General features: G+C 38.1%; 1 protein-coding gene across 1 annotated transcript in view; it reads left to right on the top strand.

Moving 5' to 3' along the window:
- The window catches only part of swap70b (switching B cell complex subunit SWAP70b), a 32805-nt gene extending 14712 nt beyond the window's left edge, over nucleotides 1-18093 (top strand). The window contains exons 4-12 of the mRNA XM_062420367.1: nucleotides 176-403; nucleotides 1998-2144; nucleotides 2471-2579; nucleotides 3512-3693; nucleotides 8720-8827; nucleotides 10122-10288; nucleotides 12655-12853; nucleotides 13902-13998; nucleotides 16480-18093. Of these exons, the coding sequence (XP_062276351.1) occupies nucleotides 176-403; nucleotides 1998-2144; nucleotides 2471-2579; nucleotides 3512-3693; nucleotides 8720-8827; nucleotides 10122-10288; nucleotides 12655-12853; nucleotides 13902-13998; nucleotides 16480-16598 (1356 nt within the window). The 3' untranslated portion in view covers nucleotides 16599-18093. The remainder of the gene's footprint in view (nucleotides 1-175; nucleotides 404-1997; nucleotides 2145-2470; nucleotides 2580-3511; nucleotides 3694-8719; nucleotides 8828-10121; nucleotides 10289-12654; nucleotides 12854-13901; nucleotides 13999-16479) is intronic.
- The last annotated feature ends 967 nt before the right edge of the window (nucleotides 18094-19060 follow it).

Genomic DNA, 19060 nt, shown 5'->3' with positions numbered 1-19060 from the left:
TATGCCGCAATCAGCCCCATTAGAGATGAATAGCGGGAAAAAGTCAGGACAGGGATTGTTGTCTTTGATATGTTTAAATAAAAATCAAAAAAATCACACCTTTCTTTTTTGTCTGTATGTTTGCTGCGTGTGCTTTGCCACATGTTCATGTCTTTGTGTGTGTGTTCATTCACAGATCGAGTACTTCCTGCGAAAGCTGACGGAGGCGATGGGGGGCAGCTGGGTGGAGGAGCGCTTCGAGGACTACAAAATGCAGCTGAACTGTAAGCAGCAGTGTCTGAACGCCTGGGAGCTCATCAAACTGGTGGGGTCGGGTCACTTCAGTAAAGGCATGGACCACCAGACTCTGTCCATGGGCATCACCGAGGTCTATCAGGAGCTCATCCTGGATGTGCTCAAACAGGTCAGCAGCATAAAACACAACATTACGGGGTTATTTCTCACACTGTTGACTGGGACAGATGGGAGCAGTTGCCAGGAAACCTGTGGAGGCTCCAGGAAGAGTATGTCAACACTGAGCTGCTTAAATTTGTAAATGCCTCTTCTTCTTTTACTTTCAGCCTTCAGTTAAGACAAAAACAGCATTTTGCTTGCCCCAAAAACTGAGGACGTCCTAAAACAACCCCGAGAGTTTGTGAATCTCAGCGTTCAGGGTAAACTGAGCTTTTACAAAACAGTGATGAAGCTGCTCAGCGAGGGTCAGGCCTTTGTGCCAGGAAAGCCACAAAGACAACCTTTAGTTGCCTTTCAGTTTCTCTGTGATAGTTCATTTTAAATATAGGGGATTACACTGAAGAGCTGTTATAAACCTGGATCTATGTTGACTTATTTTTGCTGCAATATGATCGCAAAGAGAGAAGAAACTGTCCTGCACATAAATCGGTGAAACAAACAAGATATAACATGTTAATTAGTGAGCATGAGAGGTACTGATAGGGTGATTTTATTACTTTTGGACAGAGCCAAGCCAGCTCCTGCCTCCACCTATATATTTAGTGTATAACATGAAATTGTATTGATATTCTTCTCTAACCATCGGCAAGAAAGCAGAAAATGTTGCACTATTCCTTTAAGTTTCGGAACTTCGAAGTAGAAAACTTGGCTCTGCATTGTGAGTCCAAAGTGTCTGACGATGATTTCAAGACCATTAAAAAAAGTGGGAAAAAATGTGCATAAGAAGATCTGTTATTTTGCTAATGTAGAATTTAAAACAATGGAAATATAAAAATCTAAATAAGTATCAAACTATTGTCAGAAAAAGATGTAAATCACTGCACAAGCAGAAACATCACTAATACATAAACTGGGTAATAAAATGCAGCATCTCTAAAGAATAACACAGCAGCACAGACATGGAGGAATCGTTAACTTGAGGGGGGGGGGGGATCTGAATTAAAACATCCCCTTCTAATTTTAAAAACAGGAAGTGAAAGTTTATGGGCATATGAGGCAGGGTAGTATATCTTTATGAGAAAGAGCATGTGAATGTGTTACTGGGGTGATTTTTAAAGAGACAAAACCAAAAAAGAAAAGTAGAAAACAATCATTGAAAGTGAATTAAAGAAAGGACACAAACACATATCTTCTTCTTTTATTATAGTAAGTAAAAACACAGGTGTTTCTATCGTGTCATTTAGATGTTTTAGGATAAACTGAAAGGGGTTTAGTTAGGTTAATCATGACTTGTGGTGAGTCGCAGTTATGTTTATAGTTTCAGTGACCTCAGTGGTGATTTACAGATTGTGAATAAATGGCAAAATACTTCCTTGTTTATCTTAGTCTCATATTAACACCGCAACACAAAGAAAGTTATAACTATTATTCATTATTTTCAAAGATATTTCCATTTTAGTTCAAAATGACTCCCTGAAGTTAATCTTTAACTATCATACAGGGAATCCAGTCTGTAAACTATAATTTCCTATAATAAAACTCACATATTTGGAGTAGTTGTTGGTTTATATTACCCTGACTTACGTCCCTGTTTGTCTCTGCAGGGCTACATGATGAAGAAAGGCCACAAGAGGAAGAACTGGACGGAGCGCTGGTTCATGCTGAAGCCCGGCTCCATCTCTTACTACGTCGGAGAAGACCTGGCAGAAAAGAAAGGAGACATCGTGTTGGATGGAAGCTGCACTGTCGAGGCAAGAACCGGCTGTTTTTACAGGGTTTCATGTCTGAAGCCAAAATATTCAGAATACCAACTCCACTTAATACTTAAATTTAACCTCAAAGACAAATCAATTCATGTGTATCTACAACAACACAGTGAAGATTAGCTGGCTTATAATAACATCATATTATCACAAACTGGATGGAATTAGAAAATCAACACCCATGTTATCTTATTTAGTCTTGAGGTAATCAACATATTCATAGTGCAGCTCAATATTGTGACATATCTTTTGTTTTCATACATCGTTGCACTGAGCAGCTGGTATTATTCTCATATGTTGTGTTTTGGCTGCAGCCTTTACCAGATAAAGAGGGAAAGAAGTGCCTCTTCTTCATCAAGTCGTCACTAAAAAGCTTTGAGATAAGCGTGTCGGACAAGAAGAAGAAGCAGGAGTGGATCCAGGGTGAGTAGTGAGATGACTTCATTAAAATTTAAACATCACACATCACTCCTGATGTTACTCATCTGACCTTTATTGTTTGATTCTGTTGTTATCGGCCTCAATGAGGTGACTCAGTGTCCGTATCTCATTCATATAATGTCTCACTCATTCACTCCCTACTGTAACTATTTTTGTACTCTTTACAGTTAATGTTTTGTTTTTTTCTGTACATTTTGCTGAAATGAGTCATTTGAGCCACAGGAAGTTACATCGTGTCTCAGTGCAAATATTTGTCAAACAGAGCAAATATATTTTTTAAATCCGCTTACACAAAAACTAAGCAGATGAATTTAAGATTAAATGGGTTTTTCATAGTCATTTCAGGATTTCTATTAATTGTTTCCCCCTTTTTATTATTTAATATCAACTTTAAAGTTTTCCTAAAATTTTGTCATTATTTGTAATTGTTTCAGGGCTGAAACAAATGTTTATTTGAATTATTGTTTAATATGTTGATTATTTTCCAGATTAATTGATTAGTCATTTGGTGTTTAAAATGTCAGGAACAAAAAAAAAAAATATTGATAACTTTCTCAAGGTCTGGGATGCAGCTTAAAATGTTAAATTCAAAACAGTCCAAAACATAAAGATATATTAATTTTACTATGAAAGATGACTAAAAAAAAGGCAAAATATTAACATTTAAAAAGCTGAGATCAGAGAATTCTTTAAAAAGTGACAAATAAATCAAAATAGTTCCATATAGTTGACTTGAGTTAATTTTTTCTGTGGACTGTTGCAGCTTTAAATTGTTTGGATGTTGTTAATTGAAGTTAATCCAAAGTTTCAAAGCTCTTCAGTTTATCAAAATCAAAGAACAAACCTCACAGCTCACATTCATGGTGTCAAATACAACCAAATGATTTTCCCGCCTCACCAACGTCTCCTCGCAGCCATCCAGACCTGCGTGAACCTGCTGCGTCAGGACCGGCCGGCGCCGCACCGCGAGTCCCGACAGAAGCGCCGCGATCATCGTCTGAAGCTGCAGGCTGACCAGGAGGAGCTGGAGCTGAGGATGAGGGAGCTGCAGACGGCTAACGAGGCCAAGCAGCTCGAGCTGGAGAACATGAGGAAGGTGAGAAAAAACGCACGCATACAAATGTTTTTCCTGTGTGAACCCAATACACTCAGGAAATGTCTGGTTCATCACTTCCTACTGAAAACAGTTTCATTACTATCTTGAGTTCAGTGATGGAGGGCATGACTGATCCATGGTGAGACAGTAAAGAGCAGACTGTGTGTGCATATTCATACAGGTTAACCTCAGTCTAGTCTGTTTTTTAAGACTTTATCATACAGTAAAAGTCACTTCTGTCTCCACTGACTCTCACCGTGACGTCATGCACACAAACTCTGCCAGTTGATGACATCTTGATTTAAAGCTGTGTTAGTTTACAGTGCAGCAACAGAGCCAACACACACAGTCACCATGTAAACAAACATTTACGGCTCCAACTCTGAGCCTGTTGGACTTCAGCTGTAACCACAGTACACCTGAAATTCCTGTAGGCTTCTTTCTGTTTAAGTATGTGATCAAAGAGATACCAACAAACTATCAGGAAGTGATTTTCTAGAACTTGTAAGTGAATGAATGAAACCTGCGGGATTTCCCCAGAGGGAATTTCTAAACACCTGTCATGCATTGATTTTTTAAAAATAAAGTAGAGCAGGGGTGACAAACATACGGCCCGTGGGACTGAAACGGCCTGCCAAGGGGTCCAATCCGGCCCGCTGGATAACTTTGCAAAGTATGAAAATTGCAGAGTGGCTCAAAATGCACAAAAATGAATACTCACACATTTGTATAGGTGCTACAAATTTGGGGAAAAAAAAAAAAAAAAAAAAGTTCATACTTTTAATAAAATTGGTATGTTATAAATAGTTGTATAAGTTGTTATGAGGATTTTTTTTATGGTTTCATGAAGTTCTTATATATAAATAAATAAAGAAGATTTTTTTCAGGCATAGACACCTTTATTTGATAGTTGCCAGACAGGAAACATGGGAGAGAGAGGGGGGTGTGACATGCAGTACAGGTCCGTCAAGTAACTTATGTTCAAAATAACCTAAAAAAACCAAACATAATATGTTGAAACTGCTCATTTTCACAGTAAATAGATGGTTTATTAGATTAAAGATATTATTTTTATTTGTAGGTTATTATGGAATGGTTTTACTAATTCAGCCCACTTGAGATCAAACTGGGCTGTGTGTGGCCCTTGAACATAAATGAGTTTGACATCCCTGAAGTAGAGAGTGTGTGTCTCCCTCCAGAAACAATCATGGAGGAGGAGGAAGGAGGAAGAAAACATGTTGTTCCTTAATTGTTTTAGCAGCCGCACAGTTGCATTTAGACAAGGACTTTGTGGCTCAAGCTGTGTTGGTATTTTAGGTATTTAAGACGTCTGTTTTCATCTTCATAGCTGACTCAGCATCACTGTTTGGATGTAGTGTCCGTTCAGCTGGACAGTAAACTTCTGGGATCTGTATTCATCGAGCGTACTGTTTGTTCTCACCTTGAACTGTGCTGCATCGTCAATCACATCTTGACACGAACAGACACAAAACAGCTTCTGTCTGCTCCGAGATTTGACTGATCAATGTTTGACTATCAGACATTGTTATAATACCTGAGTAACATTCAGACCACAACCAGCCCAGGGTAGGTAGATATTCGTTGGCTCAGGTGAGACATGAAAATACGATCCAAGAAGTTAAGTTAGAGTATCAGATCCATGAGTTTATCACATGTCAAAACACTGTGCAGCGGTTTGTAACATTTGTACAGAAATTATTTCATCTTTTGTCGCAATAATTGTGAGGTAAACAGTAGAAATACTGTTTGTGTAAGTTAAGTAATGTACGAGTAATGTGTACATGCACATATTTCATCGGCCTCTGAAGCATCTTGCTGTACAACCCCCTCCCCCCTCCCCCCCGACCCCAGTGTCCACAGACTGTCATCATTCGTCACCCTTTTATTTCACTTCTGGTGCCGTCCCGACTGGCAGCCTGTCAGAGTTGCTCCTCCTCAGCTTGTGTCTTTTTCATTCTTTGCTATTGTAGTTTACTCATTTTACTAAATGTATCTTTGTTATTATGTTAGGCACTGCAGTTAGCATTTACTCCTCATACACTTCTGACTGTTTTGACTTATTCAGGAAAAATGAATGAAGGATGTTTGTGTTTTTATACGCAGTGTTAAAGTACGTCTGCCACTCTGAGGGCTTTAGTGAAGAACATGCAGGGTCATGTAGAGAGAGAGTTGATGTTGCCACTGTCATTATAAATGATAAAATAATTTCCACTGTGATAACTTTCATAAGAACTGAAATTGTGCGTCAAAGTATTATAAACTACTATGCCGTATTTTGGTGTTTGTTGCTGAAACTGGACTTAATGTCTCATATTCCATTGGCCCATCAGTACCTGAGACAACATCCTACCACCAATCAAACCCCTTGCACTGTTTTTCAATGCAGTCTGAAAGTCTATTAAACTTGATGCACGTCAGATGAATGATTTCCTGGTATCACATTTCTTGATGAGTGTAACATGCGATGAGTCACGATTCCTGAAGAGCATCATAATATTGTGCGTTTGAAATGTTTTGCTTCCACTGAGCTAATTCAGGACATCAGAGGTAAAAAAATAAAATAAAAAACTTTGGGAAAACGAGTATAGTAAGTATTTCCCAATCAGACGTATCATCACTGTAACTAGAATAACTTAAGCTAATGGTAACGGTCTCAAAGCTGATTGAACAACATTCCTCACAGATCATGTCACACCTTAAAATAACTGACTAAGATCTGCGTTCATTGTCATGATGACTGGCACCATTGTTGTAATTTTATAACACACTGTTGATTTCAGTCACACATTTACATTCACTGTTGCATTTGACACAACAAGTCAGTAGGTCTGAAACTTGCTGCTGCCAGCTCATGAATACCAATAATAGGTCAGCTCCACCCCCTGCAGCCTCCATCTAATGAATATTCTGTCACTTACCACTTACAGAGGAATGTGGATTAGACCAGAAAGGAGGGGAGACGACGTCATTAGTCGCCATTTAACATGTTTTTCTAGTCAATCTCCCTGAACCTGACTCACACACTCCCAACTGCTGACTGACCAGTCGACATTCAGTAAAAATGTGGATTCCCTGAAAGGTTTCTGACGAATGGCTGCTTCCTGCAACTACCTCACTATGATGTTAACAGGAAGTGTCAGCTTTAAAGAAGAGAGATGATGTCATACAGTAAACTGGGACATTTTTAGCTGGTACGACACATTTATTACATTATTGCTTTTACTTATTTGTGATTCAAACTGTTTTAAAAATATTGTTTATTTTTTTTATGACTGCATCCTTACAACATGTTAGACTTTGTCAGGGTTACAACAGTTAAGTCCTAGATTAATTTACAGGTTTGTCCGTAATGATTTCAAAGTCCAACAACCTTTTTATAAAGATGATGTGCATCTCATGTTAGAAGTGAAGAAATTCAAAAGCTCGAGAGAAATCTTTTCAAAGGATATCATTCTTTTGACACAACTGAAAACACAATTGCTACAATTAATTTGGAAAGGTTTCCATCTCAGTGCAATACTGGACATGTTGCAGCCATCGGCAGCGTTGTGACAAACGATGTGATGCAGCAACATTCAGCTGAGCTCGTTCTCATTGTAGTTGTGTAACATTCAGCGAAGCAAAGAGCAACAGTTTGTCTTTGTTTGGGACGCTGCGCTGTCCTCTGAATGCACAACAATCTGCCATTGAGGTGCAAGTCTCCGTCTCACATAGTTGGATGCATGAATGCACAATGAACACACATACATACAGTATATATGGACACACACTCTCTCAGGGCCTTCTGTAGTGATCCTCTGGACACACACACACACACACACACACACACAATGGGTTCTCCAGCTCTCACACTGTCTTGCTACATGCCACCGACTGTCACACTCTGCAGACAGATCACAGCTGGGTGACAAAGTCAAAAAAGGCTTTCTGCTAATTACTTGAAAATTTCTCCTTTTGTTCTCTAACTTCATGCATTAGGAGGGTTTGACGTGCAGCTACCCTACACACCACACTGGTTAGGCTAGTCTTAAAAATAGAACATTTCACCAACATGCACATGGTTCATTCAGAGGAACTCATAAAGACCACAAACCTCTGCCAACAATGACTTTCCTTCATTCTCCCTTACAATTAAACACCATTTCTATCGCTTATATTTAAAAGTGCTAAAGTTACATGGTAAAGCAGACGTCTAAAACACAGCAACAAATTAACAACAGAAGGAAATGGAAGGAAAAAAACAAACAAAAATAAAACCACAGATTCAGGATAAGATTTATTACACAAGAAGACCTGAGTTCATGCTGCGAGGTGTGGAAGTAAGGTGGAGGTTATGACGCTTTGTGTTTCACAAAGATTTACAGTTTAAAGTGTGTCACAGAGCAGACAGTGAACCGGAAGGATCCAGCACTCAAGATATCATGAAAACAGTGACCAGAAGTCTAGGTATATTTAAAGTTTTAGCCAATTAAGCCACCGAGTGACTTTCCAACCAAATTTTAAAGGAGAGGTACATCATTTTTAAAGTCTGTCTGTAAAGTGTATCTTCAAACAACAATCAGGTTCCCAAATCAACTCTGAAACATGTTTTTCTTGCTGTGATCATTCATCCTGTTCACTCTGAGTGTTAGAAGAGCCCCTCCAAAAGTAAGTGATGGAGCACAAAGTCTACAGTCCTCGTTTATCGGAAGATAAAGAGGCTTCAGCAGTGTGAGATAAGTCAAATAAAATGGATATCTTCCATCATTAGTCTTTTTAATAAAACATGACTGATTGTGTTTTTGTCTTCAGATGCAGTGGAAGGATTGTAACCAATTTACTCTTCATAGCTGGGGCGTTTCCCAATAGTGTGAAATAAAGCTATTATTGTATTAAAATAACAAGTTAGAGTTAACACATCTGCTTCCATTTATATAGGCTGCTGCTTGTTTACGGGCCTTCAAACTAAAATAACTACACTGTAATGTTAAACTTCCTTTAACATTGACCTTTTTTTGACTGCCAGGCTCTGGATGAATCAGCAGCAAACGCAGCAGAAGAAGAAAGAAGACGTCTTCAGACTCAAACTGAACTCCAGGACCGTTACAGGACGGATCTGGAGAGAGAGAAAATGGTACGTCGCCCCTTTGTGATCTACTGATGTGTAACTGCATTAGAACCAGTGGAGGAGCAACTAATACTAATGCAACTTCCTGTTTCTGTTTTGTGGGAGTTCAACAGACCCTGTGATTTAAAAAAAAAATACACGCTTGAAAGTAACATCTATCTACAAATGTCCTAAAAAAATAATGCTCACGAGAGTAACCTGAAATAGAGTTAAACTGAAGAAACGCTTCATCTCTGTGAAGATCATTTGAAGCTGAAACTGAAACCATTTGACAGTAATTTTGTGGCACAACAATGTCCTCCATGCACATTTAATAATACCCTAATAAGGTGAACAAGTCTATGTAGCTCAGTCAGTGCTAACAGGGTAAATGTGGAGAATATAACCACCAAAAGGCATTCGTGCTACCGCTTCAGTGCCTCTGTTAATATCATCTCGACATGCCGAGTGCACAGCATGTTTGTGGTGTACCAGCAGATATTTATCGTCCATTACTGACTCGCTTTTAACATCCCCCCCTCAGTTGTTTCAGAGATGAAATGAAACAACCAAGCTTTAACATGTGAATCTAACACGTACTCCAAAACTTCGACAGAGGTCAAACATCGTGTATACAGAATGTGTTTCATCTCACCTCATTGACTAGTCTTAAGAAATATACATCTAGAAACAAATCATCAGCTTTAAATCAATCACAATTGGGCTGCAAGTAATGATCATGTGCTCTGTGTACATTGAGTAAGCTTTCCTACCACTGTCACAAAGTTTGCATGGTACTGTACACCACAACAGTCTTTTGTTGTTAGTCTTTGGAGCCATTTTTGGACAAACTACATTATCTGTGGCCTTCAGGGGGAAAAAATGGCACCTGCTGCAACTGTGTGGCTTATTGACGTGTTTTTGGTCAACGGAGGTCTACGGCACAGAGGAATAAGATATAAAAGGCTTTTCTTTTTTTTAAAGATTTATTTTTGGGCTTTTTATGCCTTTATTCAGACAGTCTGGCAGAGAGGCCAACAGGAAACAGGGAGAGAGAGGGGAATGACCTGCAGCATAGGTCCCTAGCCGGATTTGAACCAGGGACACTGCGATTATATGGCATGCGCTCTAACCACTCGACCACCAGGGCGCTCCGTATATAAGGCATTTCTTATAATTTAGATCAATTGTTGTTGTTAATGATAAGACTAGTATAGAAAATCGCCAGCCTTATGCTTTAAGACCAAACAGAAACAGTTCACTGTGAATGTTCATGCTGATTTCTAGATTAAGCACTGCTTTGTGTTTCCTGGTTCAAAAGGTACGGCAGCAGATGGAGGAGCAGGTGGCCCAGAAGTCCACGGAGCTGGAGCAGTACCTGCAGCGAGTCCGAGAGCTGGAGGACATGTACCGACGACTGGAAGATGCTCTGGAGGACGAGAGGCACGCCAGACAGGATGAGGAGATGGTCCGCAAACTGCAGACACGGTCAGTCAACAGCAAGTGGAAGAAATGCCTCATGCCTCCAGGCTAATATATAACAAAGCAACATATAACATGAGTTTTATGAAGTTTCTAAAGCACAAAATTGGTCAGAGGTGTGAAAAGAAGGAAGGTTTCGAAAAAAATTTCTCAAGCTTTTTATTTTTAATTCTTCACACATTTACAAAGAGGGACTAAACTGCTCTCATGACATCATTGATTAGGGGGTGGTTTGATGTGCCCACAGACAGCAGCGCAGCATCAGTTTTCTGTCCTCTATCATCTTGACATGCCGAGTGCACAGCATGTTTGTGGTGTACCAGCAGATGTTTATCGTCAATTACCGACTCGCTTTTAACACCCACCCTCAGTTGCTTCAGAAATGACATGAGTTTTCATTTTATTCATTCAAATGAAACAACCAAGCTTTAACACATGTACTCCAAAACTTTAACAGACTTGGAGCTAAAAACATACGTGTGTATATAGAAAATCAACTCTTAGCCTTAAAAAAATACACCTAGAAACAAATCTTCAGCTTTGTTCGGGTACAGTGTGAATTTAATCCTTTAACTAGGCGGTGATCAGACACTAGCCAATGTTAAACTCTTCACGAATCAGTATTATTGATTTATTCAATCATTGTGGGGTTTTTTTTTTGGTTATAGCAAAATAATTTCAATCAAAAATGAATCACGTGTTACATTGAAAGACCTACATTTTACACTTGAGAAACACAACCTTCTTGCTCAGACAGTTGCGATACTCTAATCACAAGACGATGCATATAAATATATCATCAAATAGCTGTCTTAAAAGTCTGCTCTTTCACAAACATGACATAGTGACCTTTTCCCCCATCCTGTGTTAGATAGAATATATTTATCTACTTTGGCGGATGTATCAAACTGCTGCTTGTCTTATGTTATCAGTTAGTCAATGTTGTCCACCTCAGGTAAAAAGCAGTTTTTTTAACTTTATATTTAACTGCCAGGGTATCCTTTAACATAAAACTGTAATCCAACCAACCTCTCTGCGTGAGTCTGACACGTAGCCTGAAACTGAACTTCTTGTTCCTTCTCTCCACCACATTTCCTCCCTTGTCCTTCCTTCCTCTCTGCTGACATTTACTTTCCACCTCAGGTTTGACTAACCAGTGGTGAGCGTGTCAGGGCCATTGTGCTGACCACTGTGCTTAAATTATACCACCGTTATACAAAAACGACAACTAACAACTAGCGCTCTAACATTAAATCATGTAGGTCATTCGGTGGACGCCTTCTTCTCAACAACCAACTGTACAAGGATAGTTCAATCTGCTACCAAACTAACTGAGTTTCATGTAAAGCTCAACATAGCGTAAAACAGGTTGTAGTGAGGTTAAGTTAAGGACAAGGTTTGAGTTGCTAGTCTACAGACATGTAACAATCACTTATACTTTCCCTTTAATAGTTCAGTGATCATACTGAAGTGCTAAAAAGTGTCTCATTGTGGAAGTACTGTTGCCACATTTGTTAGATATGATAAAAAAGGGGGTTTGCAGTATCCAGGCAGGCAGTGTCATACTGTGCAATATGTTCAGTAACCTAATACTTTTAATAGCAGCACAACTCTTTTCTGTGGTATGTGTGCAAGGTTTAAGACACTGTGTGCTGTCCCACTGGTTCTGTTTCTTTTAGTGTACAAATGATGCAAGATTTAACACATGCATACTGTAGATGTAGATGAGTGTTGGCTGGTTTGTTGAGCAGATAATATGGAAGAATGCTGCACAAACTCAGTGGCTGCCTTTTATAAAACGACTCAAAAAGTACACACAAACACACTAAACTACATTTAACCCCAAACTGCAGTGTAGCTACATTTCCTTGAACCATAATGTTGAAACCTCAACTATAGCACCACCTGCTGACACTGCACACCCAACTCTTTTTTTTTTTTTTTTTTTTTTACTGCTGCATGTTATTTCATAGACTGAGGAACATTTCTATAGTCTCAAATATTTCAAACTTATCAAATTTGGATGCAAAAAGTGAAATTAGTTAAGAGTTAGAACATACAGCGGTACTGATAATGTGAATTGTAAAAATGCATGAATTGTACAGAAGCTAAAAGTGTATTTAAAATCAATCATTAATCAGAAATGTTGGTTTTCTGCAGTAGAAAAAGCACAAACATTGCATGTATGAATGTTTGGTGCTCCATGACCTTCTTTATATCACTCAGGATGGGTATTAATATGTTACCATCATTCCAGTGAAGAAGTGGAAACCAGCTCTCATTAAAAGATGGATAGGACTGACAGCTGATAGTTAATAGTCCATACAGCATTACACTTTATACTCAACCACATTAATATCTGTGTTGTGCAGGTTACTGGAGGAAGAGGCCACAAAGAGAGCAGAGTTGGAGCAGATCCACCTGCGGCAGCAGCGAGCCATCTCAGAGACGGAGGCTGAAAAGCAGGAGCTGGAGAAGGAACGTTCGGCCAAGGAGAACGCTCTGCAGGCTGCGATGAAACAGCTGGAGCAGCTGGAACAAGACAGACAGGGGGCGCTGGAGCAATACGAGGTCAGCTAAGAGTAGTCACAGTGGTGGATGGTGTAGGGATTATTAGTAGCAAATGGTCACATGAAGAGTTATGATTGAAACACACAGTATATCATATCACAGTTTGGCTCATGTAGTAACTGCTGTTGAGCAATGGATGAGAATGAAAGAGAAACATGATTATTTTCACTATCCATTCATTTATTTTGTGTATAAAACATCAAAATGATGAGGAAAAGGCCCATTGTAAGTTAAAGGAAAACTCCCAGATTATCACCACTAAATCTAAAGATTTCCTCTCTCTTCATTGTTGATGTTTTTGGACAGTGAACTGTGTTGACTTTCACATCAAGAGTGAGTTCGGAGGAATTTGTGCTGTAACAAAATGTGACTGTATCTTTATCAGGGCACATGGTAAAAATACCACACAGAGTGAGGAAAAGCAGTGCAAAACATTTATACAATTTTTTCTTGGAGCATTACTTTGCTCACATACCAAACCCCAAAATCCACCAGTATAAGAACAATCCTAAAACTGTTTTGCAAGGCGTTTGACTAAATATCAAAAACACAATTTAAAAGCTGTAAGTTTTAGTTGTACTTTTCTTTTAGCTTTTACAGCTCTTGACAGAAATTTGGCAACTTACTTATAAAATACTTGTAGTGAAACACAATATGGTCTTACACTGCATACCTGTATGTAACAGTCATAACACATATCAACAGAAACTTTCTGTAATAGCTGTTTGGGAAGATCTTCATTGTACAGTATTATACTACAGAGACATACTGACTCTAATTAGGTCAATTATTTACTTTTTTAAATTAAGTAGTACCTTCCTTGGCCACATGATGTCACTATGACTGCTAGAGGGGAGGTGGACTGTTAGACATAGTAGAAAATCCTGCAAGGAAGTTAATATACATTACATGTTTTTTGGTGATTAAAATATAACAAAGTGCAGGGCTTAAATCTGTTATAAGGTTTCCAAAGTTCACATAAGAGGGAATCCTCCCCTTATATTTAAAAACGTATTGATAACTGTGTGTTTTCTTGTGTTTGAACCAGACGGTGATTAGGAAGCTGGAAGATGCGACCAACAACACAAAGTCCTGGAAGCACAAGGTGGCTGAACACGAGGGCTTGTTACGGCTCATTCAACCAGGTAACAGCAGCATACTCACCACTGTCTGGAGTCCAGGGCTGCAACTAACAATTACTTTCATTATTGATTAATTGCTTAGGTTATAAAACATCAAAATTGACCATCAAAGTTTCCTTGAGTCCATAGAAAGGTGATGCCATCAAATATCTTGTCTGAAACACCCAAAGATATACATTTTTTCTGTGATTAAGACAGGAACTTGAAATAATTACAAATGCTATAGAACAGGACATGAACGATTAATCTATTACTTTTTTGATAATCAATACATTTTCTGACGATCGTTTCAGATCTACTACAGTCTTAATGCTTCTTTTCACTGTATTCTTACTTTTAATCTGTCAGTTTTAAGTTTAGATCCTGTTTGGCCAGTCCTTTGTTCCCCAAATGGCCGTTTGAGGTTTAAGTTTAAAGTTTGGACTCTTAAGCTGGCCAAGCTCTGACTGTTGACCACAGAGCAGCAGACAAACCTTTTGCCATCCCTGGCTTTGAGATGAACACCAGTTGTACCTACGCTCTTAGCTGTGATTGCGACTGACTGGCTAACATACGTTTCAATTGACCTAAAATGGTAACACTGTTTGAAAAAAACATTGTAAAGTCAGATACTCCTACCTGGATTTAAATCTGGTTCTTCTTTCCAATTGAACAGATGCGTCACATACACCACAAACCACTTTAACAATGTCAATACACTTGTGCAACCTCTTCTTACCATTTAAAACCATTAACACTACCATAAAGCCCCAAAATACCACCAACCTCAAATAATTAATTAATCAAGACCAACCTATGTCCAACAACCAGCATGCCACAGTAAGGAGCCCGCCGACTCACGCTGCTGCAGTGATTAGCATTTGAGTTCAGTATTACTGTGATGTAAATTATTGTTGATTGTCTTCTTTATTAAAACAACTTGCTGCAGTAAATTCTGTCAGCACTCAGTTTATAAGCTGTCAACAGATACATGACGTGAGAGTTGCTTCTTCTTCTGTTGTATTTCTGACAGAGGAGCCGCTCCTAGTTGTCGATAAACTCATCATTTCTAACTCAACTTTGTGACTTGTGATATTAAAATACAGATGTTGTTACCACTAGGAATAGCAGTAGTCACCAAATCAACAAACAATTAAATATTAAGGATTATAACACTAAACAACATGCAAACTACTGTTAAAAGTGTGATTTTGTGACACAAATTACATCTCAAACTTTTAGAGCATGTTAAAATAATTTTCTCCCATAGCTACAAGTTGGCTCTAAGCATGAATAAATGTAATGGCACTTTTTTTCTCTACACGTTGACCAATTAAATATTGATATGCTTTCTCAGCCAGCTATTTACAGTCTACTCCCTCATAAGGAGGTTATAGCAAAACACAAATGCAAACGACTGAAAAGAAAAAACAACTTAATTTTGCACATATTTGTGGCTTGAGGCTTCAATCTACTGTGTGATAAACAATAATTTTAATAGACTGAATATCCATTTACAGAAATAAAGTAATTTGGAAAGTGTGCAGACTCAACAGTTCATCTGATATGAATGAAATTATACTCACCTGAGAGGCTAAAATGCATTCATGTATTTACAGGTGTGCATTATCTTAAATGTAAAGTAATTAAAGTACTACAGGATTTGTCATCACAATACTTAGTCAGTGTTTTTCCATTACCGAGACTTACCAACCAGTAAGTGACCTGTAGCCTGGCAGGGCTGTGGCTGGGCTACAGCAAACACAACATACAGAAAGGTGACAAATTAAAGGAAAAACTGGTACAGGTCTGAATGTTTTACCCCTACACTGAGATCTGGTGGCTCTGTTATGGGTCGTGACGAAGCATTTCTATCCTGATGGGAGTGGTTTCTTCCTGAATGCCAATGCCCCCATCCGTAGGACACGAGGGGTCACTGAATGGTTTGATGAGTATGAAAATGATGTGAATCATATGCTGTGGCCTTCACAGTGACCACATCTCAACCCATTTTAACACCTATGGGAGATTTTGGACTGACGTGTTAGACATTGCTCTCTGTCACAATCATCAAAACACCGTATGAGGGAATATCTTTTAAACAAATGGTTTTCATCCCCCCAGTAGAGTTCTGACTGACTGTAGGATCAATGCCAAGGATTGTTGAAGCAGTTCTGGCAGCACATGTTGGCCCAACACCTTACTAAGACACTTTATGTTGGTTTTTCCTTCCATTTGTCACCCGTCTGTAACAGTAACCATGATTCCACATCTGTTTCTTCATTGTTGTGGACGTGTTGAACCTTTTATTACGAAAACCAACACCTTTTTAAATGCTATATGTTCTAAATGTGTTGCGTTTTCAATGACGTGGGACTCAATGATGGTTGATGCTTTGACTTGCAATCAGATAAGGTGAATTACTGAAGTTTGTAGTCAAGTTAAATGAAATATTCCTACCTCTATGGAAATCAGTCTCTTGATTTTTTTGATTTTCTTCTCCAGGCTCCAAGGGGCAGAGGATGATCACAAACTGGGGCCCGGCAGCCTTTTCTGACGCAGAGCTCACTCTGAGGGAGAAGAAATGGCAGGAAAGGAAGAACCAGACGACTGAGGCTCAGTAGAGTAGCTGTAACCTCCGAACCTCCGACATGGAAACAACTGGAAGAAAAGACAAGAGAAGGCCGCTGGGATAAACTGTCTGTGATCAAATATATTGAGGTTTTAGCTGGAAGTAGTTCTCTGGTAACTAGATTTACAGTCGAGTTCAAAAATGAAATTTACCATGATAATATCAGATGTGTTGCAGAAACATGTTAAGGGGCATTAAGTAATCTATTACCTTTAGGGTTACCTTGTACTGGAGTAAACTCCTTTGGCACCTCCTTTAATTTGAGTCAGCCTGTAATGACAGAGACTTAAACCACATTTTTACATTATGGGGATAAAGCTCACTAATTACAGCAAAGATCCAACAAAAAATACTAAATGTGAGAACACCATGAAAATGCTGGAATAATAATAGCTTTTTTTGTTCTTATTTCTTATTTTCTTTCCCAAAATGTCACTCGCTGGTTGTTTGTTTTGTGTGCTGGAAGTAAAATGAGATTTAAAGGAAAAGTAGAGTTATTAATATTTATATTTAACCCTGAGAACCACCATAGATGCAATATATAGAAAAATCACTTAAAATAATAATAATAATTTGACCCTCTTGATCCCATGTTTTTCAAGTGCTAGCTGACAGAATAGTTTTAACAATGTGAAAATATATACCAAAACAAAAGAGTTCACGGAGTTCATCTGTAATAGACTTTACACAAAGTATTTGATAGTGTATTAACTAAAATCCAACCAGGTTAACAATATACAATTTATAAATCTAGTGATTTAAAAAAAAATGTGCAGCTTATCTTTCAAGTCACAAATGAAAAAGCCACCACTACCTTTTATTATTCGTTCCAGTTAGTATAAATGTCTATAAATGCACTACTTTGGATCACAGTCTGACCTGATGGACAGATAACAAATTGCTTTGCATGTTTTAGGCTGTAAAGTTAAGGATGTGTAAAGTTGTAGCCGCTACTACTGTTACAAACTACTATCTTCTCTGTTGCTATCATCTTAATGTTTTGGGACCATTTGAAATGAAAAATTAGGGATTTTTGTAAATATTTTAGGGGCGGTTACCGTTATTGTTGCCATTTATGTTTTCTTTACTAAACAGGCCGAATGAAGGCGGCACCAACAGCACCTGAGGATGTCTAATGTAAAAAAAATAATGTTTAACAAAGCCGTCTTCCTGTAATGAAGATACCATGTATGACTAAGTCTTCTATCAATATGAAGTGCTGTTTTGACCTCGGTGTATCTGTCTAAATATCTACTTTTTAATTGTTTCCTGCTTGTAAACACTGTCAGAAAATAGGGCATTTTGTCAAAGTGTCACTCCGAACACGAATGCTAACTGCCGTCCGTTTGTACCGTTGTCATACTGTAACCATCAGTGCCTTTATACTGTCGTGAGTGAACGTTGTGATTTTTATTGTTTTTTTTATATATATATATGTAAAAAGTTGACGACTGAACTGTGTAATAAAACATATCTTGGATAACTGGCTTGCTTGTATTCTCTGCATTTTGTGTTTGATAGTTCTTAATATATAAATCATGGACATAAAAACACAATAATTATATTAAATGTAAAATACTACACAAAATCCTTGACCAGCTGCACTTTTATGACGAGTTTTAGCATTGAAAAAAACCTACCTGAACTATATACAGTAAATCTACAATATGTATATATACACAATATCATCACCAGAGGGCGCTACAGTGCCATAAACCCCACATTTAACCACAAGGAGGTCAAACTACAGTACTGACAGATTACTTCCAATGGAGCCACACTTACTGTCAAACTGTAGTAAATGTGTAAACTGAGGATCATCTGGGGATAGAATAGTTGTAGAAAAATGTGACTTCATTTCCATTACTTCATTGTCTAGACCCTCCATTTTCCAAAATAAAGAAGATGAGTGTCTTTTTTATCTCCTGTCTGGCTCTGCACAAGACAGACAATATCATCAGTCTTATGTGTTGTTCTATTATTGTGTAACTGTAATAATCTATAATGAAATTAAGCCAGACTATTTGTTTGTCTGGTCGATAAGAGACTTAACAGTAATTTGAGTTTTTGGACACACAGGGAAACGTGGAGGAGACTGAGTGAATGAAACCTACCTGCCAAACAATGATTAAAGTAAATATTTTGTGTGATTTCTATTATATGTGATGTATCTTATGTGTTTGTTGTAATTCAATATGATCATATTATATCGCCTTAAGTGGAATCCAATCTCGACAATTACGACTAGAAATTACTTAAAAAAGGCTTTACACTGGCGCTGACATATCTGTTTTGGTACTGATATCTAAACATCCTCTTTTTTTTGTGCCCACATTAGCTTTAAGAAATATAAACATGTTTTTCCTTCTTTCGTTTTACAAAAAAAAACTCCCCAAAAGTTTTCAAATGTTAATGACATCCAAACAAAAGCAGCTGTACAGCTAAACTGAACTA

Source organism: Scomber scombrus, chromosome 6 (genome assembly GCF_963691925.1).
Source record: "Scomber scombrus chromosome 6, fScoSco1.1, whole genome shotgun sequence".
Taxonomy (NCBI): Eukaryota; Metazoa; Chordata; class Actinopteri; order Scombriformes; family Scombridae; genus Scomber; species Scomber scombrus.
This window is presented reverse-complemented; position numbering and strand designations above follow the sequence as displayed.